General features: G+C 51.5%; 1 protein-coding gene across 4 annotated transcripts in view; it reads right to left on the bottom strand.

Moving 5' to 3' along the window:
* The window catches only part of TSNAXIP1 (translin associated factor X interacting protein 1), a 52,620-nt gene that overhangs the window by 4,778 nt on the left and 20,763 nt on the right, over nt 1-27,079 (bottom strand). For 2 of the 4 annotated variants that reach the window (XM_005310110.4, XM_065567528.1), the window contains exons 4-15: nt 25,714-25,837; nt 23,453-23,546; nt 17,863-18,059; nt 13,814-13,949; nt 12,028-12,197; nt 8,264-8,423; nt 7,830-7,960; nt 6,444-6,572; nt 5,381-5,542; nt 4,254-4,363; nt 2,931-3,054; nt 510-616 (exon numbers count right to left, since the gene is read on the bottom strand). In XM_005310110.4, the coding sequence (XP_005310167.3) occupies nt 510-616; nt 2,931-3,054; nt 4,254-4,363; nt 5,381-5,542; nt 6,444-6,572; nt 7,830-7,960; nt 8,264-8,423; nt 12,028-12,197; nt 13,814-13,949; nt 17,863-18,059; nt 23,453-23,546; nt 25,714-25,837 (1,644 nt within the window). The remainder of the gene's footprint in view (nt 1-509; nt 617-2,930; nt 3,055-4,253; nt 4,364-5,380; nt 5,543-6,443; nt 6,573-7,829; nt 7,961-8,263; nt 8,424-12,027; nt 12,198-13,813; nt 13,950-17,862; nt 18,060-23,452; nt 23,547-25,713; nt 25,838-27,079) is intronic. The other 2 variants (XM_065567529.1, XM_042860255.2) reach the window with 1 other exon arrangement.

The raw sequence follows: 27,079 nt of genomic DNA, 5'->3' as shown, positions 1-27,079 counted from the left end.
GAGGGTTGAATTTTTAACGATCCCGCGGCTCGGCTGGTGGCATGATGATCGCTGCTGCTGGCCAGCTAGACGTTGCACACGCCCTCTTCGATCTGTGGCCCGCCCCAGTACACTGGTTTGCCTTGTCCACCTCGTCTGTTGGGCTGCGTACGCCCTTTGGAGCAGGGGCTGCCCGTTCTGTCTGTACCGTGGGGTCTGCCCCAGTGGTGACCACACACTACACAGCCAATGCCTTTGGAGCAGGGGCTGCCCGTTCTGTCTGTACCGTGGGGTCTGCCCCAGTGGTGACCACATGCTACACAGCCAATGCCTTTGGAGAGCTCCCAAAAGCATCTGGCCGTGTTCCGGCTGGCTTGCCCCTGTTACGTACTGTCCACACTGCCCGCTGTTCCCCATTCACCTGCCTGTCTCAGCACCCCGAGCTCACTACCAGGCAGCTGCACCAGAGGATTTCTTGGCAATCCACGAGGGGAACAGAAAACATGGGATCTGAACAGCCAGCTACTCACGGCGCATGGCTTAGCTCGTTCCTCAGTTCTCTCAGATACTCCTGCTTCTCGCTAGCATGTTGGCTCCTGATCTTCGCAATGAAGGGCTCAGCGTTGCCCTCCTCGTCCTGAAAGAGACGGCAGGGCCCTTAGCAGCAGAGCCTAGTTCTTGTGCACTGCTCCACCGCAAGCCCGAGGCAGCCACCCCCCCGGGGGTAAAGACGTGGATCTGGGGGCTCTTAATGCACGGAAGCAGCATCTTTTGTTGCCAGCAGGACTGGGGTGTAACCAGTGCTCCGGCGGCTGACAGCTGGTGCACCCACCTCTGCCAGCCGCCTGGCGCTGCTTTCGGAGAGAGCGAAGATTTTGGGTGCAGTGCCCAGAATCCCACTCCCTGCTGGTTTCCTACGCAAGGCCAGCCAGAGCGCTGGTGTGCTCCTCTGGCCAGCTAGCAGCACGCGGGGATGGCAACCTCTAGCGCTCCGGGACGGAGTGGAGCTGAGCACTGGGGACATGAAGCAGGGCATGTGGAATGGAGGGTTACATGCTGACCAAGCGTAAGGAGACTGGCAGGGGACTCCCAGTGCATAGGCAGTGAGTGAGAAATGAGCAGAAAATACAGGCTTTAGGGACTGGGGGATAGCATTGGAGGACCATCAAAACCTGTGCTCTTCTACCTGGGCTTCAGCTGCATCCTCACTGCAAAGTAGGCAGGTCAGAGCCCACCTGGATTGTAGTCTCTACCCCCGGCCAGGAGGGGTTGGGGTAAGCCTGCAGTGGCACCAAGCACTTAATACACACAGCTGTTGGCAGCCGAGGCTCCTCCAGCACTTTACACATGCTACGGGGTGGAGCCTCCCCACCCCCTGGAGAAGCAGAGGTTAGCCCCACTGCCCAGAGACTGGGGTAGAGAGAGGGGAGACTGGCACAGGCGGGAGCTGACCTCCTGCTGCTCCGTCACCCGAACTTCATCACTCTCTCGCAGAGGTGGAGTTGTTACGTTGGTGTTACAGCGCTGGGAGCTGTTTTTGTCTAGCCGCTTACAGAGTTAGGGCGACATAAGCTGCCTTATGTCGCCCTAACTCCAGTGTAGACCAGGCCTAAGTCAAGTCACGAAGGGCTGGGATTTAAGAGCTGTGTCTGTTAGAGGCTGTGGCTTCAGCCTTGGCTTTTGTTAGCCATGGTGCACGATACCTGCAAACCATGTTCCTGAACACTGGGCTCATGCCCGTTTTCGCTTCCTTCTGATGTCATGTGACAGGGTGGCCAGAGACCTGGGATCCGTCCATCCTGCTCAGTTGTCAGAGCCGGCCGAGAAGGGAGGAAGTGATTATCAAAGCCAGCAAGCGGCTCCATTGAGGGGGGACTGCAGGGAGAAGCTGCAGGAAGGGGCTGTTTCCCTGGGGAAGGGAGAAGCCAGCTGGGAAACCCCAGGAGGGGGTGGCTGGTGAAGCCCCAGCTGGAAGTTTTGGTTTGCTTTTGTGGGTTTGTCGTGACTGGGACAAAAGATGGAGCCCAGAACCAAGGGCTGAAGAGTAATTGGTTGTGGCTGGCTGATAATATCCCCGGCAAGTGAGGAAACCAGCAGCTTACATGGAGACAGAAGAGCTGTGAGGGGTTTGTTACAACAAATACTTTTCTAACCTCAGAAACATAAGGCAGGTGAAGTCTGCTCCTCACTGGGTTTTGCATATTGCAGTGAAGCCTAAAACCAGGACTTAGGCACCTAAGTGTGGGGTTAAGGCATCTAAGTCCCTTTGTGGATCCCACCCCCAGTCACCAGAGTCCTCCAGAGCAGGCAAGACCTATCTTTCCAATGGAAAAAACAAAGGTGAAGAAGCTTTGAGGCCCCCATCACCTGCAAGGCTAGCAAATGCACCCAATTAGTCCTGCTGTGCACTGGGGGGTGAATAGCTAATCGGCTCCTGGCTGGAGGGGGCAGAACTAAGCCATAATAAGTAGACTGAAGGAGCTCAGATGAGCAAGAGATGGCAGAGGAGACAGGTCCCTCTGGCTGAGAGAAGCCCAGGGTTAGGGTGCATATACAGAGACAACAGGGACAGTGTAGGCTCCCGCCAGGGAAGTAGAGAGGAAAAGACTTCAGTAGCCCAAGAGGACAGGAGAACTGTTCAGTTTGGGTTGGATTAGTTTATGAGATCCTGGAAGGAGTCTGAACGTAGGTGACTTGGCGGAGGGCAGAGCACAGACAACTTGGGGCTAGAGACAAGTGGCCAGCAGGAGGTGCTGGAGCTGGAGGCAATGCCCCACACCAGAGCAAGGCTGAGTGAGCCGTGCCGCAGGCCTCCTTTACTCATCCTGAGGTGCATTTTCATCCTCTGCAGGCTGCTTTCAGGATGTAGATTCTACAGTGGGGACTGCGGTTCCATTAGCATGTGGATTCAAACCTAAACCCGAAGAAAGAGTCAGGAAGCTGCAGCCTACCTCCATGAATAAGGATCTGTAGTCAATGAGGTCCTCTGTGCTTTCTGCCTTGTACCTGCTCGCATCGATTAGTTCTTGGATCTGATCACTACTTTTCAAGGGAAAAGCCGCCCTCAGTGCCAGGCTGTATGGAGAAAGAGAGGAACACACAAACACAGGGATGTGTGGCACAATTGGGTGTGCGTGGACCCACACTTGGAGTGTGATTACGCCCTCCAATCAAGGGGTGCATGGCTGTGCATCACGCTGTTAGCTGTGTAGCACCCCAGAGGCCAGCACTCCAGGAGCAGGTTTTCAGGAGCTCAGCATTTGCAATCAGAGCAGGGTCTTCAGACGAGTTCAGCTCCTGTGCAGGCATCAAAACACGGGCCACGTTTACACTAGAGCTCAGCGTGTGTGTGCTGGGTGCTGAGCTCTTGGGAAAAGGTGGCCCCAACTTGAATGGCATCTCCCAGGGAGCCACTGTAATCTGGCACTTGCCAGTTGCTACAACGGTTGCTTAACTGGGCAAGAATCAGCAAAAATGATCCCTAGAGCAGAATGTTCAGATGTGCTTTGTCCTTGTAGGCAGTGCCAGATTTCCCAAGCACCTAGGCTCCCCTCTGGGCACCAAAATACATGGCCAGACTCCAGCAGAGCTTTGCAGGGTGGGTGCCGAATGCTTTTGGAAATCTGCTCCAGACCGTGGGTGCTGAGCACCTGGTAACCTGGCCCTGAGCACTTCAGAAAATCTGACCCCAAACCGGGACCCATTTCGCCAGTGCCGAGTGTTACAGGGTGTCTCAGCCTGAGTCTTGTAATACAGCTGTTAGCAGAGTGGCGACACTCTGCCCTCTGATGGACTCAGCTTCTGCTGAGGCCTCTGGCCTGTGCAGGGTTATCGGAGGGCAGAATGTAGCCCAGGACGGAGATGCAGATGGTGCCCATGGAACGGGTGTTCTCTGCTGGCACGTGCACAGCTCTGGCAGATCACTCTGCAGGGGAGAGAACCGGTGAAACCTGCTGATGAAACTGGCATTGCAACGCAACTCGGCTTCTGACTAGTCCATTCCCTGCCATCACAGGGGCGTGGGGCACCGGGGCACCTGTCTCTCCTGTTCTCTGCCTGTGGCACACAACAGTGAGTCTCCTGGGGACTACAATACTACGGCATAACTGAGTCATTGGGCTCAATATAGGGGTAACGGGGTGAAATGTAATGACGGGTGAGATACAGGAGGTCACAGTGGGTGATCGAATGGAGCTGGCTGGCCTTAAACACCATGAAGCTCTAAGCTCTTCTCCCCTGGATGGCAGGGCTCGGACAGCCGCAGCGCCTCTTACTTGAACTGTTCCGGCGTGAGCGTTCCGCTGTTTGAGCTGTCGCTGGCCATCAGCTCCTTCAGCAGGTTGGCGATGAGCTGGTTCTGACCATGGTATAGTCCTTCATCCACCTGTGAAACAGGAAGGGTCCACAGGTCACTGACAGCACCTCCGAGGGGCTAGACTCCCGGAGTAGAAGGAAAGTCAGGGCAGTAATGGGGAAGATGGCACCACCCAGAGGCAGCACCTCATTTCCAGTGATTTACAAATAATTAAGCAAGCCAAAAGCCTCCCCCTCCCCAAGGCTGGTATTCTAATCGCTTATTATAGAACACCCATCCTTCCAAAGCAGTTCCTGTGCAATGACATACTGGACCAGTGAAGAGCAGCCCTCTCTGGGGTGGAGCGCAGCAGCCAGAAAACCAGCTTGTTGTACGACACAGCGAGGCAGGGTGCTGAGGCAATCCCTCACCTTATTGGGCAGCAGACAGGATCTCTGCTGTGAAAGCCCCACGCGCAATGAAGAGCTGCATGCAAGTCAGCTTCTTAGCCGGAGGATGGAGACTTTCATTGCCCTCATGGTTGACGGTATCCATGCCTCTCACCCACTCTTGGGCAGGACGGATGCAACTCCTGAGCTGCCGTTTCTATGCGGTATCCAGAGCAGGGTGTGTGCAGGGTAACTCTATAATGTTGCGGGGCACTGGCGGCGTAGGAGGAGTACAGGCAGAGGCACGAGGAAACACAGGAGATTCTTCCATCTCCGTAGACCAGGGAGGGTGGGAATGAGCCTTGTTTGGCTGCCCAGCCCATGGGAGCACTGCAGCTGGGAGCCATGCCGTTTTGTGCATTGTACAGGGAGTGTAAAGGACTAGATGTCAGGGGAGCGAAGGGGGTTGTAAGTATGTAGCTGAGCAAACTGTGGCCCTCTGACATCAGTGGGAGGGTGTGATGTGATCAGTGCTCCCGAAAGAGCAGGGGACTTCCAGTAGGTACCTGAGAGTGTCCACAAGGTGCTGAGCACCCTCACTCCCATTGTGAGCGGTGGGATGTGCGGGTGCTCAGCTCCCCACAGGGCTGTCCCCCATTTCCCTCGCTCTCACACTCACGGAAGCAGGGGTAGGACACCAGGTTCCTGGGCCACTCACCTTCCCACTCAGTATGTCATAGAACAAGCTCATGGCTTCGTTTGATCGGTACAGCTTGATGTTTTCATAGATGGTGTACGCCCATTCGAAGGCAGAGGAGTCTCCATACCTCTTCTGGAGGTAGCTAAGGAAGAACTCTGGAAGGCTGGATTGCTTCCCTTTCTGCAAAAAACAAGACAGCTGCTCCAGAAAATAGGCTGAGGCTGGAGAGGGCTGAGCTCCAAACACCAGAGAAGACCCAGGCCACCTTCCTTCTCCTGAGGGTGTTCACAGCTGGATGAAGCATAGTAACTGGATCTGAGCACTGCATATCACTCCCTGTCCCTAAACAGGAGATATTCCCAACTGAAGAGTGGCCACTGGGCTGAGCACTACATCTCCTCCTCCCACCCCATATTTGTAGGGCCCTCCATGCCCTGGGCTGGAACCCCACATTTGCACATCCTGCCCTCTGCCAGCACATCTGGACAATGCCATTCTGGCCAGGGAGGGGTGGGCAGGTTTTCCCCAAGCCCACCAGTGTCACACCGGGAGCGGAGCACCCCCTGCCCTGCTGGCTAAGGAAGGGGCCTGATCTCTGCTCTGTAGAACCCTGCAGAGCACTGTTATCAGTGTCATGCTAGACGCTTCCCTGCCTCTTCCTGCTGACCACAGTGACACTCGTAGCTGCCTTAAGGTCCCCTGGTGCTCAGCTTAGTAAGTAGGCTGCACGGTACTTTGGGTGTGTGGTTTATGTCTGTTAGGACCTTGTGCCAGGATGGCTGGCATAACAGCAAGGCACTGCCTAGCCATGCTGGAGTCCTGGTCACAGGAGCACCATCACTCCTCAGGACAGCAGCAGGCAGGTACATCCCAGAAGTGACACTGGGGAAGGGGGGCTGGAAGACCGCAGAATGACTTGCTCCTACAGCATCCTCTGTTGACAGGGTCAGAGAGTGACACGAACTGGGGCTTGGGTGCAGCTCTGGCTTCCAACCCCTTCCAGCCAGCAGGACGGTCCCAGTAGCTGACCGCAAGGAATCAAGTGGGTTTTAGTTATGGGGAAAAATCGGCTAAAGAGAACCTGCAGATCTGCTGAAACTTTCTCTTTCCAGATCTCCTTCAGGATGTTCACCACATCCTTTTTGTTCAGCTTCTTGTTCTTCACCTGGCCTTCGTACCTCAGGTACACAGGGACCTTGTCCCCTTTGCCCTAGAAAGATAATACAGGAGACCACGGAATTCACCTCAGGTAGCAAAGAAGCTATTTCCATAGAATATGGAGCCATGGAAAAGGTTTGTGTCTCTGGGTAAGCTCACAAGGTGGGAGCCATCTGGGGCAGGTTCCTTCATCCCCAGTGTTTCACAGGTAGATCTGGTGCCACAATGAAGCCACAAGCGTGGACATGAGTCAGTTGGAGTCTGCACTAGGTGCGTCTCCTCTTCCCCCTTGCAGTGGGCTAGATCAAACCCTTGCTACACGCGTGACTCCCATTGCACCCACGCAGCTGTGAACACAACTTCTGTGCACACCTCACAGTACAGAGCGATGTTCCCCAGACACAGATGGTGAATGTGTCATACAGGTGACACACACAGGCTGGGTAACCCTCCAGCCCATATTAGTGAATGGCTATTTCCCAGGGAGGAGTAACATTTCCCTGATCTCTGACATGCAGTTTGATGGGAGCGCCTGGCATCACTGGTCCATGTTCTGGGGGCAGTTTAGCAAGTGCACTGAGTAGCTGCTTAAGAAAGAGTCCCTTCTGATCTACCTTAGCCACAACGAGGGGGAGGGACAAGGGCTTCAACGTAACAAAAATGGGGGGAAATACTCCAGCAGTGATGCAGAGAACTCCCTAGGAGAGGATAAAACCATTCAAGCTCCTGGAGAAAACTAAGGAGGAAGAGACATGTTGTGAGCAGGAGTCACCAACTTATGAGGGCAGGTGAAAGGAAATCTGAATCCACATGTGACAGATCAACTGCTTGTAAACAGTCACAACACCTGGGGTTTACTGAGCTGCCTGTTAGGGAGGCATCAGCAAGAAGATCTTTCTATAATGCAGCATTTGTCACCTGTATGTTTGTGGGCTAGGGAAGACACAGAGGCAAAGTGTGGCTATGGCAGGTCACAAGCAATAGGCACTGTCTGGCAAGGGAGGGAACACCCCTCGCCCAGTAACTCCTGGGCAACAATTCCTTAGCTAATACTTCACACTTTCAGTAGCTGCTGGTAAATCTCAACTTGGAGATTTGTTCTCCTCTAGCAAGAGGGCAACTGGTTGTCCTTGGCCTAAGGTTTCCAGCAAACAATTAACAATCTCATCTTTATGTATCAATATTGCAGCTATGAAAACAGCTGTGTAATTCCAAATGGAAAAGGCTCTTCCCTACTTTGCCAACGGTCAGATATGTATTACCAAGTCCTCTCACCAGAGCAAAGCAACCAAGAATGAAACACAAATACCAGCCCGGGGAAGGAGTCCTTCTCCTTCAGCACTCCTGTTCCTATTTCCTCCAGAAGGACATCCACCAGCTGGTCACTGGTCTTCCCCTCTTCCAGATAGCTCCACCGCTCAGGCCCACCAGAAATCACCTCTGTAAGAGCAGAAACAAACTGAGCTGTTGAAGGAGGGAGAGCACTCCCAGGAGGTCCTCCAGCTGGGTGCGATGTTGGTGGGAGTTTTAGATTTGTACAGATCTCTATCGGTGCTCAGCCCGTACGTTAAACACACAATACAAAACAAGAGTCACTGAGCCCCTCCAGCTGCCAGCCCCACCTCCTCCATAAAAGCCTGCATGGAGGAAATGGGGTTTTGCACTGTGCCCAAAGGTTAACAAACTCACAGCACTTTGAGATGGGATGTCCAAAGCAAATCATCATCAATGAGAGCCTGGTACCTGCACATTTTGCCCAGTCAGGCCGGGGGGTGGAGCTGCGCTGAACTTGCTGGAGTTCGTTGTAGAACCGGTCTCGCTCTTCCACGGTCTCTTGGTGGATTTCCAGCAGAGTGTCGTACTCCTTTTGAAGGTCATCAAAATCCTTCTGCAGAACTTGCATCTAACATAAGGGAAAGGGGGGCAGAGATAAACCAGTGCTGATGGCTCTGGACTTCTCGCAGTTATTCAATCCCTTTTCAGACTGAATTTTAGACCAGAGGTGGCCAAAGAGCAGCATAGGTGAGCGTGGGGTAGTCCACAGCTTTCTAGAGTATGGCTGCTCATCTTTAGAATGGAGGTGGAGCCCCAGGATGCAATATTCCACTTGGCCACCCAGCTCAAGCAGAGCATCTTTTGCTGGGACTTGTAGCCTCTGAAAGCTGCCACACTGATGGGAAATTGCTGCTTTTTAAAGGTGAACTGCAAAGAATTTTTGTAAAGGTTTTTTTTTGTCTTATGGTGTAAAAAGCACTTGAATGGTACTTTTGTTGTTGTTGTTGTTGTTCTTTAAGAAAAAGGTCTTGGGGGGCACTGTGCTGCAGGCAGACCAGATGCCAGCTCATGCCAAAGTCCCCATGCCTCAGCTGAACACTGACAAATATCTAACTGGGATCAGTCTGGCTCCCCTGTGTTAAAATAGGTATTAGAATTATAAAAGTGAGTTTAGTGTTTAGCCGTTACTGAATGCTTGTGGTTGCTGTCTGCGTTCATCTCACCTTATAACATCTGAATCACATATGATAAGGTAATGGTTGAGTGTTTGTGTTGTAAGCCTGTGTAAATCACCAGACAGAGAGACATTAACTACTAGAGAGGAACATTAAAGAAGGTATAAGACTTTGTTGTTTGCTCTCCTCCCACTGCGGGAAGAGGAGTCTTGCAAGTGAATTCCTCCCATCAATTGAGTTTGCATCTCAAAGCTGAAATGGGGAAGGGAATAAAAAGCCCTAAGAACGAGGAACTGTATCTTTATGACACTTGGATCTGGGGAACCAGGATTACTAGGCATAAGCAAAAGTTCCCCAGCTGCTTAGCCTGGGTTAGCCCTAAAGAACTTGCTTATCACAGAAGCTTCTGTTACTTTGGAAGCTTAAGATTGTAACTCATTTGTATGTATCTATGTTTAGGTGCTGTAACCATGTAAATAAATCTTATTTCCTTTTCCTGTTAATAAATCAGTAGATAGTTTATTATAGAATAGGCTACCAGTCTTGTCTTTGGTGTGAGATCTCAGGTGCAACTGACCTGGGGCAAGACAGATCGGAGCACCCCAGGGGGACTGTCTGTGACTCCATGGTAAGGCTGTTACAGTGCCTGAGGAGTTCACACTTCATAATTGGTTGGTGAAATCTAAGTATAGAACTCACAGCCAGGGTGGGGTTTGTGTCCTGATTCTTACCAGTCTGCTCTGAGGTTGGTACCCGCGCTCTTGAGCCAATGCAAGATAGCTTGACGTGCATCTGTTTGTTACTTGAGAAATACCTGGTCTGAAGTGACCTGTTTTTGCTGCCAGTCCTTCTGCAGGATGAAGCACTAGCAAGATTATGACTGAAACCCAACCTCTGAGAGGGAGGGAAAGGGAGTTTTATTCACACCTTCATTGTGCATGACTCTGTTTCTGTTATCTAGAACTCAAACTCCGGGGATTCAAAGATTCAACACCTGCTTCCCTGTAACTGAAGGCTGAGAGCCTTTGCTCCAGCAAAAACAGATACATAAGGCCTAGTATTTCTAATGTAACAACCAGGCAGAAAAGATCGGAAACCTGCCAGGCCCCCTTAACCCGTCAGAGGGAAGCAAAAAAGGTGCACACACTATATATATACGCTTTTTGCAGTTCACCTTTAATGCAAATTTGGGCAGCGCTCAAAAAGCAAATTTGGGCACCCCCAAACTAGACCCTTGAGAATACATCAACTTTTTTCCAGTCTATCAGGGAGCTCTTTGTTTCTTTCAGAGGAGAGGAGTTACTCTGAGTCAACCCCCCTCCATGCCCCCATCTCTCCTTTGCACCCTGACCAATGGCAGGAATGATCCTGAAACAACCAGTGGGCTTGCTACAGATTGACATGAGTGATTCCTTGCTCTGGGGCCTAGCCCAGCTAGGAGCTGGACTCAATGACCTCTTCTAGCCCATGACAGCTCAGGAGCAGGGCTAAGCCTTGGACTTTGCTCATTTTTGTTCATTTTATCCTTTGCTGAACTGTAGGAGCGCAGGCGCTGCTCCTGCGTGTGTGCACTGCAAGCCGAGGGCTCACACTATTTGCTCTGAAAAGGAGGCAGGCAAGCAAACAAAGCGAGCCACCTACAACAGAGGCTATTCCAGCCCTCAGTCCAGCTTGGGGAAATGTCTTCAGTCAGCCAGCAGCATGGTGACCCTGGAGACACAGAAGGCTAAGGACCCCATTGCATAGCAGTGGGAAATGCAGCAGCACCACCAGGCAGACACAGAAACTGCCAGCGGAGTGCTTCTTTCAGTAAGCAGAGCTATGGAGAGGGCTATGGTGTAAGATATACCTAACTTCATTACCTGATTTCTACAGGGTTCTACAGCACTACATGCAGCTAAAATTGACTCTCCTATTACCAGTAAGAGAGCAGGCTACACAGTAGGATATTTATGCTAACCAACACCTCTCCACCTACCAGGGCTGGCTTTAGCAAGAGCGGGGCCCGATTACTGGGGGCGTGGCTTGTCGCAAGCCCCGCCCCCAGGAATCGGGCTGCGCTCCGGCCAGAGCTCCAGCCGGGGTCGTGGGGCTTGGGTCCGGCCTGGAGCCGCTCAGCCGGGGCCGGGCTGGAGCTGAGCTGGGGGGCCGGGCCCGAGCCGGACCGGACCCGAGCCGGGCCGGGGGACCTGACACGGGCGGACCTGAGCCGGGCCGGGGGGCCGAGCCGGGGGGCCGGGCCCGAGCTGAGCCGCGGGGCCTGGGCCAGACCTGAGCCAAGCCGCGGGGGCCGGGACGGAGCCGAGTCAAGCGGGCCGGGCTGGCACGCTCGGCCAGAACCTGGACCGGCGCCCCGGGGACGGAGCTGCTGGGGCCAGAGGTGCTCGGCCGGGGCCGGACTGGGCCGCGCCTCCCCGGAACGCTTCTCACGTCCCCCTCCCACACCCCTGACTCAGCTTACCAGGTGCTGCCTGCCCGCCCCTGCTTCTTTTCAGACTTCCCGCGAACCTCTGATTCGCGGGAAGCAGGGGTGGGGGAGGAGCAGGGGGCGGAGTGTTCAGGAGAGGGGAGGAGGGAGAAGTGAGCTGGGGGGCGGGGTGGAGAGCTGCGGCGCGGGGCCCTCTTAGCGCGGGGCCCAATTCAGCCGAATCGGCTGAATCGGCCTAAAGCCGGCCCTGCCACCTACTGTATATTACTGTTAATACACCACAGCAAAACCAGCAGTGCTTTGAATCCAGAGGTTACAGCTGTCCAGATGTGGCTCTTTAATTGTTCTATGGGAAGCCCCAATCAAGGGGATGTGACATTTATTTGCAGGGAGGAATTAAACAATGTATTGAAATATTGCTAAGGCTGAGATCCAAACTGTCAACTGGCAGGCATTTCTGCGTTACCATTTCCTCCCCCGTATCTCCTTGGGCCTACAGACAAGAGCCAGGTGCAATGGGACAAGTTAGGGTTGGAGTGAGCACCACCTGGATTTGCTGAGTCTATACTTCAGCCTGCACCCCAAGATACAGGATGGTATTTGTGTGGTAGACACAGCCTTATGATCACCTTTTCAAACAGATCAGAATATTTTTTCTCCTGCGATTCGAAGTCTCTCCTGGGTACGACGTCTCCGTAATCTGCTTTCATCGTGTTCAGCTCCACCTGGGCTTTTGTGAGGTCCTGCCGAGCTATCTTCAATGCCAGTGTTACCTTGACCAAGTCTTCACCCTTGACCTCTTTAAACAACAATTGTCAATGCACAGTCAGACTGCGAGCCCGGCTCTCTGGAGCCACGTCCTCAGGTGAGTGTTATTAAAGCCCCCAGAGGTTCTGATGTGCTGTCGCTATTAAGGCCGTGCAGCAGTCCCGGTGTTCCCAGCTTTTGACAGTTTAAGAGTCACCTGAGTCTGGCTGGGGCTGGAGCCCATCTGCTCACGGCATGAAAATCGCCAGTCCTCTTGTGAATGTCAGCCCTGCCTCGGGGGGGAACCCCATCTGACTGGCTGCCTTCCCCACTGCCCCACCTCCTGGGGAAGAGCAGCCAATCAGGGCTTCTGCAGGGGGCAGGCAGAACTCTCTCCCCAGGAGCTGACACTCCACTTGCGGGATGGCGCTGGGGGGGAAGAGGGAACTAAAGAGCACAGCAGCTCAGGGTGGCTCCATCCCCCCTCCCCTCCTGTGAGCAACAGGGGCAGGATGGTGCCTCTGCCCCTCCTGGAACCCCCTGCCTGGGAGCGGGAAGGTGGGGTGAAGAACCCAGGAGCTATCGGAGACGCAAACGTGGGACTGGGAGGACAGATCTGCTGTGGGGCTGAGGAGGAGCACAGTTAATTGCTGGGCTGAAGGAGGAGCAGATGTGGAGCTGCTCCTCCAGAATGAAGGAGGAGGAGGAAGGGGATTGGAGAGTAGCTGGAAGCTTCGCACAGCAGGGCCAGAATTTGGGAGACTCGGCAGTGCTGTAATGACCATATACACAAGGGTAGGGGTGGGACCCCACTCGATCTGCCCTTCCAGCCCTGATAACTACTCTCTGGGAATGGTTTTCCAACCAGTTATGCACCCACTTTATAGCAGCTCCATCTAGGTTATATTTCCCTAGTTTGTTTATGAGAAGCTCATATGTATATATTTATGCAAATATGTATTTGCATAGCGCTTCAATCCCCATTGGCGACTCTGGCTGCTATTGTAATGCAAACATTCAATACTAAAATCAGTTCTAATAAAGAACAAGGAGAAAGCCACTTACCAGGAACTGTAGTTCTTGGAGTAAATGATCTTTGCGGACCCACATTCCCTGCCCGCCCTCCTTACCCATGTTCAAAGTCCCAGGCTGGATTTCGGGTTGGCAGGAAGGGACAGAGCAGAAGCAGGGATGTGCTCTCTTTGGGTCTGAACATTCAAATCCAGATATGGGGCGCTCATGTGGACACCAAGCGACTACTTTCTAGCAAGTTCCTAACCAGCAGCTCTGGGGGTGCAAGCGTCCCAGAGCGTGATGCTGCAGGGGCCACCTACTCAAAGAACCACTATCACTGGCAAGTTACCTGACGGGCACAAACTCAGAGCAGTTTTGTAAACACAAATACTCAAGATCCTGAACTCCCAGAAGGTTCGCTTGTTCCGAGGGCTCGACCTTGCAGCCTGCCTGTCACAAGATCCTTGAGCACCAGCAACTTCCACTGAAGTCAAAAGGCACTAAGGGCTCTCAGCACCTTGCAGGATCTGGCCCTGGAATACCTGTTACGCTAAGTAGCGGGTGAGTGCTGAGACTTCCATGCAATGCTGGTTATGTGGCTCTGGGTTTGGGGCTTGCTGCAGGATAAGCTCTTACAAAAATTGCTTTCTCTACCTTGGACTTGGCGAAGCGACATTTCCAACTGCTGGTTGCGCATTTCATTCAGGTCTGCTAGCAGCAGCTTGCGTGCGTCACACTCGTTAATGTAGCGCATGTATTCCTTGGCCACATTCTTCCGCAGCTTGTTCACCTGCAGGGGACAGGATGCTGGGCTGAACTCAAGTTCTCAGATACTGTAGAGATGAGCATCGTTGAAAAGCCCAGGAGAAAACTAATCGTTCTGTCTTTGCAACCTTAATAGCATTCTTTTACATTGTTTTGGTTGTAATATTGTACATATACAATAAACCACCTTTGTCCCGTGCCCCCCCGCACCATTCCCCCCATAATCTGAACCTCTGAGAGGCTTGCAGAGAATCTGGCCCCAGCTTCCATTCCCAGATCTGCCAGAAGTGACGTGCAACCTCTCCGTTACCCCAGCTGTACAATGCAGGGGCATGAGGCTCTGCTCATCAAGGAGGGCTGTGAAGTGCACAGAACCATTAGCACCAGTCAGTGAGGAGCTGAGACTGGAACTCATGGTCTGCCCCTGTCTGGTGCCCAGAACTCCTTCCCCGAGTGGTTAAAATAGACTGAAATAGGAGTGAGTTTTCACTGCACAAGCCAAGGAGCAGTGGATGGGGTGGCGAGCTGCACCTTCAATAGGGTTACCATACGTCCGGATTTTACCAGACATGTCTGGCTTTTTGGGCCTCAAATCCCCGTCCGGGAGGAAATCCCAAAAAGCCGGACATGTCCGGGAAAATAGGGAGGGAGGGGTCGCGGGGCTTGGGTCCGGGCCGGAGCCTGGGGCCGGCGGTGCTCGGCCGGGGGCCGGGGCCACTGGGGTTGGCGGTGCTCAGCCGGGGCCGCCAGGGCAGGGCAGGTCGGAGCCGCTTGGCCGAAACCAGGGCCGGCGCCCCAGGGCCCGAGCCAAGCCAGGCGGGAGACAACGGGGCCAGAGCCTCTTGGCCTGGGCCAGCCGGCCGCCGTAGGGAGCCGCTTGGCCAGGGGGGCCGGACTGGGCCGCGCCGCGCCCCGCCCCAGCCCCGGCTTACCTGCTGCCTCCCTGTTTCAGGCTTCCCGCGAACATTTGATTTGCAGGAAGCAGGGGAGGTGGAGGAGCAGGGGGGCGGAGGCGGGGGAAGGGGCGGAGTTGAGGCGGGGCCGGAGTGTCCTCCTTTTTTTTAATTAAAATATGGTAACCCTACCTTCAAGCCAAGAAGAGGAGGGGGAGCTTAACCTTTGCATTTAGAGGGAACTGTGCTTCCCACACTCACCTTTACTTGCCTAACCCCTGCCTTCCCCGAGGCCAATGCGGTGACAGCAGCTGCTGCTGCTCCCCAGTCAGGAGTTCTAGCTCTGTGGCCGCAAGAAGTATGCTTAGTGTGGACAGACAGCATGTTAGGAAGCATTGTGTGGCTGGAGCATGCTCAGTGTGGATGGAATGGTTGGAGATTTTAGCTAAGTAGGTGCAAATGGTGATGCTCAGTAGTTATAGGTCAGCTAAATCTGCGTGGATTTTCATGAGGCCAGCAAAAGGCACTTCCTCAACCCCTGCCCCATTTCAAGTTCCCGCTTCAAAGCCTGGAAGTGCCAGAGCTCCTTAAAGAAACAACTGAATACATCTTTTGACAGCGTCAAAACTATATCCATTTTCTCCTAACTTCTTTTTTAGAAACAGCTGTCACGGAGTCCCCGGGCGATGCTCTGGGACTGCTCCAGACGAAGCCAGCCAGGACTCTGGGGGATCCTCCTCTCTGTGAGCAGACTGTCGCCAGGGCAAGAAGCTTCCACAGCTTCGACCTTCCTGGGTCTGACCTTGGAGCATTCAGCATCCCCTGCCCCACCGTGCGCTTCCCAGAGTGAGTCCGCCCGGGCAGAGCTCCTGGGGAAGCCAGAGGGCCATGCCCCCCAACTCTGCAGTCAGACGTGACTCTCAGCCAGTGGGTAAAACAGAAGGTTTATTAGTCGACAGGAACACAGCGTAGGACAGAACTTGTTAGCACAGAAATCAGTGACTTTCAGCCAACTCCATCTTGGGGGGAGGGGAGCCCAGAGCCAGGGCTCTGATCCTTCCCCTGCGTCACAAGCCAGCGGAGACTGACGCGCTGCCAGCCGCCTGGCCCCTGCCCTGCCCGTTGCTCCTCCTCTGGCCTTTGTCTCGCTTCCCAGGCCAAGAGTCACCTGGTCGCATCCCCCTCCTGGGTCTCAGGTTCCGAAGGGGCGGCCACAGCATCCGTGCAGGCAGCTGGAGCAGCCGCCGCAAAAGTCACACCCCCTTATTCTCAACACCTAGACATTAGTGCAATACACAGGGAAACTGAGGCACCAACAGCATTCAAGCAAAACAGTAAGACTCACATACAACATAACAAGGGAAAATCCCCACTTTGTCACAACAGCTTCACTCAGTTCTTGCTGAAACTTAAAACAAAACCCACATGAGGCAGTGTGATGGGCCATGGGGTGTCCACCCCACAGAAGGCTGAAGGGGTTAAGGTAGCTACATGGGCCAATTCACCTCCTTGGCTGCACCTGGAGGAGGAGCCCGGGAGCAGTATAGTAACACCCATTGTTTCATGTTCTCTGGGTATATCTATATCTTCCTACTGTATTTTCCATTACATGCATCCGATGAAGTGGGCTGTAGCCCACGAAAGCTTATGCCCAAATAAATGTGTTAGTCTCTAAGGTGCCACAAGGACTCCTGTTCTTTTTGCTGCTACAGACTAACACGGCTGCTACTCTGAAATCAGACTAATTAGAGACAAGACTCTGCTGGACAGGGACAGGAACAGGAGGGGCCTGTATAAAGTTCAGTAGCTGAGAACAGCTGGAGGTGGCAGAGTGAGAACGCTGCAGTCACTCTTGAGGTGAGAGAAGGCAAGGTAGGAAACAGCCCAGGGATAAGACTGTGCTGACTTTCACTGCTTGTTGTAAGGTCCCTGGGCTGGAATCCCGTGTAGAGGGCATGCCTGGATCCCCCTACCAGCCCCTGGAGAAGTGGCATCATTAAGGGGGAAGTGAAAGGGAAGACTGCCTAGGACAGTGGGTCCTGAGAGATGTTGATACAGTGGGAGGGGAGGACTATAGGGACTTGGTCAGAGGACCAAGCCAAAAAGTGGGCGCAGATGAATCCTGAGGGATAAGAGTGCTGGAGTACAACTGCTGGAAGTGGCACTGACCTTGCAGAGCAAATCCCAGCTGTGGCCAGAAGGAGGTGCTCTAGCAGTGAGTAGACCACCCCTGTGACAGACAGACACCTCAGATTCTAGCCTGAGCAGTTTGTTTGACAAAGTTATAAGCAACTGAAAACTTATCAATGGAAAATGTTAGGCAGACTTCGCTGTAAGTGTCACTACCATAAAATGAATGATAGATACAATATGGACAGGTAGATACAGGTACACCCACACACACAAATGGAAATGGGAGTCATGTGACACACTTTGGAGCCATGAGCTCAATTGCATTTCCCATGCACTGCTGACTGGCTCTCTGCCCACTAACTCTCCTCCTCCGGGACTCATCTAGTATTCCACGGTTCTTAGGGCTTGTCTATACTTACCGCGCTGGTTCGGCGGCAGGCAATCGAACTTCTGGGTTCGATTTATCGCGTCTTGTCTGGACGCGATAAATCGAACTCAGAAGTGCTCCCCGTCGACTCCGGTAATCCTGCTCGCCGCGAGGAGTACGCGGAGTCGACGGGGGAGCCTGCCTGCCGGGTGTGGACTAAGTTCGAACTAAGGTACGTCGACTTCAGCTACGTTATTCACGTCATTTACTGACCCCTCTTTCATTACAAATTAAGCACCAGGGAAGACAAACCTACATCCACAACGCAGAAGAGTTTTGACAGCCTAGCACAGTGGAACGTGCCATCTGCAGGGAACGTTGGGCTGGAGACCTCTGCATTAGCACGGAATCAGGCTGAGCATGCCAAATCATCAGCACCTTACGAAGCCTGGGGCTGCTCTCAGTGGGAGCAGGATCGGGCTGTCTGGGACCAGATGCATAAGGCTGGGGTGGGAAACATCTGGTTGATCATTATCCCACTTTACCTGAGTCTGCAGGGAGCCCTTCTCCTCCTTCATCTTGTCAATAAGCTTTAACAAATACAGTTTCTCTTTCTTCAGCATCGTTATTTCAGCTTTCTCCTCCTCCTGGAGTGCCACGATCTGCCGGGTGCACTCATCGGACACAGACACCAGCATTGCCTTCAAGGGCTCTAGGGAGCGGATCTTCTCCCTCAGGTGAGCTAGAGGAGGAAAGGGTGGGCTCTCATAATTAAGGATTCAATAGGCAGACGAGTCAAATTCCATAGCCCTATCTGAGACCTACTGTTCAAGACTGGAACCTGGGACAAAACCAGCAAGTTTTTCCTCCACCTGCTATGGTGAGCAGCTGAGGGCCGGCTTTCTTTGGAATTCTAGCTTTTGGGACTGTATTCTGCTGATCTCTCTTCCTATAGGTATAAGCTCCATGTGGGCTGCTGATCTTAATTCACTGCTCTTTATATTGGTTCCAAACACTAAATGCAAAAAGGATCTCTGGCTTTTTTTGAGCACCCATGATTTTCTTCAGATGTGGCCAGCTCCCCCCAGGTTTCACTTTAACAGATCTCCCAGAGTGGAATGGCAGATGGGTGGGGTAGAGTCAGCGGGTAGCTCATTACCCATCCACTACCAGAAAGAGACAGCTTGAATCCTCCATTCTTCTCCTGGTGGAGATATCTGCCTCTAGATCCACGGCCGCATGCATGCTGCTCCCCTAGGAGTGATTGTCAGGAACACCTGGTCACTCCCAACCATGATTTCTCTTCCCTTTTGAGGATGCTCCTCCCTCTTACCAGGCTCTCTTCCCTTTGGCTCCTCCAGAAGATTGCCCATGATGACTCACATGCCTTTCCCACCCTGCTCTCTGACTCCTCTGGCAGAACCCAAGGGCTCTGCTCTAATTTGGACCTTCCACTGAAATATTTTTTTTCTTAAACTCACCTATGGGAGCACTTATTCTATTGCTGATACTCCAGCTACAAATACACAATAAGATGCCGTGGGTTTTGATTGCTTGTCTTTCCTATTTTTATGAGACCAAATGCTCCCAGGATTAAAGGAGTTGCTCAAAGATGCCATGTGCACTGAGCTCAAATGATAGCACAGCAAGGGCTCTGCCATAACTGCTATGCCGAGCCAGCAAGCATCCGTTTTGGAGAGAGGAGTGAATGGAAGGAAAGAATTGCTGGTGAGGTCCAGAGAGCCCGACTTGCTCTCTTCCACCAAAAACCGTCCTGGCATTGTATTTATGCACAGACGTTGTAGGATGGTCTGCATTTTACAACTTAAAGTGCATGCAGTCCTAGAATAGGAGGCACTATTTCTCATCCCACTTTTCTATCAATAAAAACGATGCACAGGCGATTTCACTCCAGGGCTGTGACTACTCTGAGGTGTCTTTCTTTTTGGTCAAGTTTTCCCACTGTTGCACGTACACTGGGGCAGCTCCCCTCATAGTAGCACTGTGGGGAGCACCAGAGTATACCAGCCACCAGGACTTTCACCACCTGCTCAGGGCAGGTCTAGAGAAGGTGCTGTTAAAATCGCCCACAGCAAGTCTACACTGCTGCTCTCACCATTACTGCCACTTGTGGAGCTGTGCTAGTGCAAGCGAGGCAGACTGTGGTGAAAAGCCCTGTGTAGGGAGGGTCCTAGGATATGCTGAGTCCAGCCAATGCCAGTTCTCATCAGATGAGCTCAAATAACAGACTGTTGGAAAGGAAAAGCGAAAGGTCCAGTTTCTGTAGTAAGCCAAAGGAATACATTTACTCCTGTTACCAGCACACTAGAGATACAACACAACATCCCTCACAACATCCTAAGTCATGACATTATGGTGACACGTGCTATTTTACTCACATTTTCCAACGCAGGTAGTGGAAGTCACCCAGCTATGTTCTGGCTTTGAAAAAATCTCTGTAACCAGGGAGCTTACTAGGAGATTGCATCTGCTGTTTCTAACCTTCATAATTCCCTGTGGAATCTAGACACTTCAGCACAAGTAGTCACTTTCCAGAGACAAGTAGTCACTCTTGGGAAAGTATTGTCCTTTCAAAAGATTGTGAGCTTGCCTTCACTGCAAAATTAACTCAATTTATAACTTGAGTGTTGCCCTTCACTTGTGTCTTGTCCACACACAAAACCCCGAGTAGGGTGGTGATGGTTTTAAATCGAGTGAGCTGGCCCACCAGGGGTATAAGGTAAAACTCAAGTGAGCCCAACTTGTCAGCCGCTAAGATGATCACTCTGCTGTGTGGCTGCAGGCTAAAGCCACTCAAGTGCTCCTCCTTCCTCCAACTCTCCCCATGTGTCCAGAAAAAACAGACAATTCACTGTGAAAGGATCCACAGAGCGGCTCAGCTTAAACCAATGGTCACCAACCGGTCGATCGTGATCGACTGGTCGATCCTAGAGGATTTCCTAGTCAATCGTGATCTCCAGTGGCACAGCGGGGCTGCCGCTAAGACAGGCTCCCTGCCTGCCATGTTCCCACACTGATCCCGGAAGCAGCTAGCGTGGCCCCATGGGCAGGGGTCTCCCTCCATGCACTGCTCCAGCCTGCAAGAACCGCCCCCGCAGCTCCCATTGGCTGGGAATGGGAAGCTGTGGCCAATGGGAGCTTGCGGGGGCAGTTCTTGCAGAGAGGGGCAGCACGTGAAGCCATGTGCCACCCGCCCCCCCCAGGGGCCACAAGAGTGCATTGGCCCCTTCCAGGAGCGGCGTGGGGCCAGGGTAGGGAGGGAGCCTGCCTTAGCGGTAAGTGCTGCCCGGCGGGAGGCCGCAGCCCAAACCCCAGCGCTGAGCCCCTTCCAGGAGCCAGCACCCTGTACCCCCTCCTGCACCCCAACCCTGTATCCTGACCCCTCTCCCAGAACCAGCACCCTGTACCCCTTCCTGCACCCCCAACACTCTGCCCCAACCCAGAGTCCTGTCCTGCACCTCAGCCCAGAGCCCCCTCCCACACTGTGAACCCCTCAGCTCCAGCCCAGAGCCCGCACCCCCTCCTGAACCCCAATCCCCTACCCCAACCCGGTGAAAATAAGTGAGGGTGGGGGAGAGCGAGTGACGGGGGTGGGGGAGGATGGAATGAGTGGGGTGGGGCTTTGGGGAAGGGGCAGGGCCTCGTGGAAGGGGCGGGGTAGATCCTGGGTTGCCCTTAAATTCAAAAGTGATCTTGGGTGTAAAAAGGTTGGCGAGCACTGGCTTAAACCATGGTATGTGGCCCCAGAAAGCCCAGTGCTACACACCGGTGAGTGCGGCACCAATGTCGGGACACAACAGCTCGAGTGCTGTTTTACAGTGTGGCCACTTTCAATTGAGCGAGGCTAACTTGAGAGTAGTACCTGGAGTGTAGATAACTCAAGTTTACTCTGCAGTGAAGACAGACCCTCTCATTGAGCTCTTGTCTTTATGGAGTCAAGTATCAGAGGGGTAGCCGTGTTAGTCTGAATCTGTAAAAAGCAACAGAGGGTCCTGTGGCACCTTTAAGACTAACAGAAGTATTGGGAGCATAAGCTTTCATGGGTAAGAACCTCACTTCTTCAGATGCAAGAAGCGAGGTTCTCACCCACAAAAGCTTATGCACCCAATACTTCTGTTAGTCTTAAAGGTGCCACAGGACCCTCTGTTGTCTTTATGGAGTTTCCAGCAACGCTAAATGTTTCTAAGAATTGTATAAATAGCTGTGGGGGTCTGTGAAGCCTCGTTCCCACAGCTTTATTTTCTGGCTTGTGCTTAATGTCTTTGTGTTCACAAGGAGATTTTATTTCAGAAAGTTGTTTTCTAGGAGACAGAGCACCAACTAGCACAAGCCCAGTGTGCTCTGGTTACTCACAAGAGCTAATAGGGAATGAGACAGCGGCCGAGTCACTCACACTAGCAAGATAAGGCCCGACTGGCTATGATGTAAAATGTGGCACACACAGTCAAAGTATGTTGCCATACTGGAGGCTTGGTTTCAGTTTCAATAGGAGATGAAGTGCTGTAGAGATAGCATGCTCATCCCTAGGGATTGGGAAGTGTCTCTTTTTGTTCAGTCCATACAAACCATCAAGCAATTGAAGAGTGATTCTGACTTGCTGCAGCCAAATTCCTGTGATCAAGAGTCAGACTTCAGGTACAGAGCTATTCTACTGACTCACTCTGACAGCAGACTGGTGCTGACTCATTAGCTCCGATTCAGGAGCATAAGACTACAAGTCCTTCTGCAGCAAGAGAGAATGTGGAGAAGGGACAGGAAGTTCTGCAGGGAGAAACCCAGCTCAGATGGGCTCACGCTAAGGTTTATATCTATATGTGCAGTATTGCATAAATGAAGAATAAAGACAAATCCTAGGAATGGAATGAGTCATAACCCATTGTGTGTGCTGCACAGAGTGAGGTGGCGAACTCACTTGATTATAGTCCCTCCAGCTCTCTCTAGTTGAAAGGATGGTGGCTCTGTGAGGCTCATAGATGGGGGAAAACTTTAATAGGGAAAAATGGGTAGCTCCTCACAACAGAGAGAGATGGCAGGATCCCCACCCTAAACTTAAAAAACAACATATCCCTCTTCATTTTTATTTTTATTCTTAAAGCTTCCAAATCCATTTGTTACCATGGCAGCTAGATTCTCCAGGCAGGCCAGTGTATTCACTTGGCTTCCAAAAATAGTTGTATTATAAACACATGTTGTTGGGTTCCCCTAGACTCTATGGGGAACGTTGCACCCTAACTTACATGGAAGGGTAAAATAAACATCTAAATTTACATGTTTAAGAAGCAACACAGTTTGGCCTGAGTGGGGAATGGAAACCAGACCATGGAGGGAACTCATGGAGACAAATCACCACTAGATTGAGGTGGTCAAACTGCTCAAGGGGAAATTGTCTTAATGTTTTAAATTCATAGTTAAAACTGACTTCTTTCCCCAGTTAAGAGCCTGCTGCCACCATCCAGGATACTGCTGCACAAAGAAAGGTTTCGGGACTAGCTGGTTCGGTGGAATGGTAATGGGACATAGAATATTTCACCTCCAGGACACTGCTTCAATGGAGATGGAACTTCTACCATCTGACAGCTGGTCAGTGGCCTGTGTGAGATGAGTGGATGGTTAGTCTATTTCTATCCATCTGTAGTGTTTATAAAGCATCCATTGCTGTGACCTCTGAGCACTGGACAAGTTTGATGTACACTAGGAGCTACCTGGAAGCAGTCAGTTCAGTCTTTGCCTGCCCTGCTATAAGTGTTATCCCAACCCTAGTTTCCAATGCAATTGGATTCACATCATTAAAAACATCGGCCCACTCCACCATGAGAGTGGTCCTTCCGGGGCAGAGTTGAGGCACTGCTCCTGCCTGGCTTGGGTCCATTCTGGAGACTGATGGGCGGAAATTCTCTATCAGTGAGGCAGAACCAACCGATCATTAGACAGACAGACTCTCCGGTTCACAATAAGTACAAGAGGTAGTTAACAAGAGCCCATTTATTATTATTTTGGCATTGAAGCCTGCCTCTACTGCTCATCCTGTAACTATCCGATACAGCTAATCTACTGTGTAAAGCCACCTGTCTAGAATGACTGTTACTCCCAGCAGAACAGAATCCAAGGTCTTACCCAATGTAACTTCATACTCATTCTTTATGGCAGACAGCAGGGGCTTGTAGGTTTTGAAGTCCTCTATGAAGAACTCAAAGATCTCTCTATAAGGCTAACAGAAGACAGAGAGAGAGAGGGAGCATTATCAAGGACTCTGTTCATTTTCCTTATCCAGAACTTTGGGCTACCTGTTGAGGCAATCACTGTTGCTGTCTTAATGACTGCACAGATTATGATGTAGTTGTCAACATCCTTTTAAAAATACTGTAAAGTCTTAATAAAACAAACACTATTACATTAGCGGCATATTGAGAATTGGATCCCAAAGGAAGTCACAAAAAATATACTTCCGGCTTTGCCATTGAAATGCAACGACTTCTGAGGGGGAGGATGACAGACAGGAATGGGAAATATTGACAGTGGGGCAATGGGAAAGTTTGGCCAAGTATCCTAAGGCAAATCCCCAATCATATGAAAAATGCCATGGGATCTTTAGTGTCTGAGCAGAGCTGATAGGACCTCAGATTTTGGGGTGAGCAAATTTTGTTCTGTGTGGTAGCTAAATTATTTGCAGAATATGAGCCAGTTGTGACTGATCAGGGTTTGCCCTTAGAGTTCAAGATAATTATAACATGATGTTTATTGCCAATATCTCCAAAATCCCTTACATTTGGTGCCAGTGCTTGATATTCATTGAAAGCCTGGAACAGGAGCCATCTAGTGACACCAAATTCCATCGAAAATTCCAAGCCACTATAGAGCTAGACCTGGACATGAAACTAAGTAATCTGGTCTTTTCTATATATGCATCCGAAGAAGTGGGCTGTAGTCCACGAAAGCTTATGCTCTAATAAATTTGTTAGTCTCTAAGGTGCCACAAGTACTCCTGTTCTTCTTTTTGCGGATACAGACTAACACGGCTGCTACTCTGAAACCTGGTCTTTTCTATAACTTTTCCCTTGTTTAATACAGACATTTACTGCCAAGCAGAACAGCCTACAGCAGTAACAGGTAACTGTAAAGGGACTATATTCCTGTAGACATATCTGTAATGAACCACTTCTATTTTCTTCTATTCATTTCATTTTAACTAAGAAAGGCATTCCTGGCAGTGCCTCAGAGTTCCTCACATCCCCACTGCATGCTGAACTCTCTAATCACCATGGGGTGTGCCTCCGTACTAAAGATAAGTGAAAAGAGACATTGCTTTGCCCCTTTGTCAGTGTTGTCTATTTAGATACTAAGGGAGGCTGGTAAGGGATTGTCTCTCCCTACCTCTATGGTCGGGAGGATCAAACTCGTTTGGGAGGGAGTGGAAATTAGTACCTTTTAGTCGGTGTCCCTGGGCTGGAGTACCAGTCACCAGGAAGGGCTTCCCAGTCTCACTGACTGCAGAGTGGACTCCTTTACTGAAGCAGTTGGGGGGTTCACTTAAAGAAATTTCTCATTTATGAAACCTCCTTCCCTCTGTCCAGTTACCTCTCTTTATTCCCCTCCACCCAACCCTTTCCCCTCACCCCCACTGGGGTTCTTTCCCCTCTTTTGTGGCCCCTTTGGGGATTTGACTCTGTCTCCACACCCCCAAACTGGGTGAGTGGGGAGAGTAGAGCAAGAGCTGCTTCCCTGAACCTGGGGTGATCTGATCTGCAGAAGGGGAGGCAGGGAGAAGCAGGGGCAGGGAAGAGAGAAGGAAGAAGTCTCTCCACTGTGCGCATTTGTCAGCAAGGCTCTACAAAGGGGCTCAGCAGGAGGAGGGGGACTCAGTGTCCCATGCCCAATCTCGCATGAGGCTGGAGAAATGGGTCTTGGGGTCAGATCTGGCCCGTGAGCTGTATGCTTGGAACCCTGGCCTGGGAGAATGGGGTCCTGGTCAAGTGTGGGCCCTGTTTATTTGTATCATAGTAGTGCAAGGCAATGCGTGAAGGCCATAGTCTGGAACTTCAGCAATTGCATTTGGCCCACGAGTTGCATTCTGGGGCCCATTCACATTTCCAAAAACCAATGGAGAAATGAGGTAGTGGCTGCTCAAGAAAACCTGAAGTGTTCTAGGAGGTGCTAAGTGTTATCAGTGTTATCATCAAAGCGCAGTTACACTGCTTTGTGCACATTGCTTCCAAGTGCCAAGCAAAGCCAGTTCTCATTCAGCACTGGCCACAGGGTCTTCTCTTTCCATCTGCTTTTCTTTTAAGGAACCTATGAATGGCCAGTTTAAAAAAAATAAAAATCCATCCCACTTTGCACTGATGTTTGAATTCACCAGTGTCTCCCTTCCATCAGACCTGGAGCTTAAGTTCCTGAGCGTTCTCTTTAGTCAGGTCCAGAGACTGCAGCTCTTTCCTTAGGTAGCATTCCAGCTCTTCCAGGTATCGTGGTTTTGCAATGGTAAGAGAAGCCTGTTTCTTGCTGCAGACAGACAGAAAATGACAGGCAAAATTCTACTACATCTATGGTTCACAATCAATGACTCTAGGGTTCTCTCCTCTCACCCCCCATAGCTTTAGAGTGGATCGCTTTACTGTAGCGGTACATCTTTCCAATATGAGAGAGACTCTGTGTCCTGAGTGGCTGAAAGGAACAGAGGCAGATTCGATTGCCACCCAGCCAGACTTGCCTGCACAACTCAGGTTCAACAGGGCTGTGCCTCATATATAGGTTACACTACAAAGAGACTCACAATTTTCCCTGCTGAATATCTGTGAAAAGAAGTATTGGAGTCCATCTCTATTTGTGTCAGTCTGGAGTACAGTGTGTATTTGAGGCAGAGAGCAGGTCTTCCTCCCATTACATTTTCTGTCCTCCCATCTAGGCCCAAAACTAGAGGAGATCTGGCAATCTGGCATTGGAGTTCTCATCAAGGTGTGTGTGAGAGGGAGAGAGAGTGTGTGCATGTGTGAGAGAGTTTGTCTGTCTGCTCCTCTGTGTGTATGCGGTGCCTCCCTTTGCACCAACCCACTTCCCATTACTAACCTCGCAACCAGGGCTGGCTAGCCTCCAGTGTCCTGGCTGGCTGGCCAAGCTGCTGGCCTGTAGGGAGGTGACAACTCCCAGTCACCATCAATACAGGGTTCAGACCCAGCCAAATTTACTTGAATGCTTATTTACATCAATCAAATTTGTTCTAGTTGGAGCCTGCCCTGTTGGCTGACAGGAGTTGTAGTCAACTCTGTCCTGGAATGCGCCTGACTGCCTAGGCGGGATACCCAGGGAAAGGCCTGAAAGGTCTGGAAATGGGGGGTGGGGTAAAGGCATTCCCCTTGGGGGTAGGGCTATTCCTGGCATGCTGACATTAGGATTCTTCAGCCACCTACAGTATGTCTCCCCCACCGGGATACCTTTTTGGTATAGAAAGCCAGGCTGGGGGTGCTGTATCAGGAGATAATAAATGCCAACTGATTAGTTTCAGATGACTCAGAGAAAATCCAAGTTCTTTGCACAGGAAACCGAGAGCTCTCTAGGACAAAGATGCCTTTTTCCTATCCCCTCATCCATACTTGCTACATTTTGCTAATTAACAACAGTTACATTTAAAATCCCCCAGACCTCTTAATTATCATACCATCAAAGCTTCTTAGTTTCTGCAAAAACAACGAGGAGTCCTTGTGGCACCTTAGAGACTAACAAATTTATTTGGGTATAAGCTTTCGT

The sequence above is a fragment of the Chrysemys picta genome, chromosome 14 (assembly GCF_011386835.1).
Source record: "Chrysemys picta bellii isolate R12L10 chromosome 14, ASM1138683v2, whole genome shotgun sequence".
Classification (NCBI taxonomy): Eukaryota; Metazoa; Chordata; order Testudines; family Emydidae; genus Chrysemys; species Chrysemys picta.
Note: the sequence above shows the minus strand (reverse complement) of the source record. Positions and strands in the feature narration are given on the sequence as shown.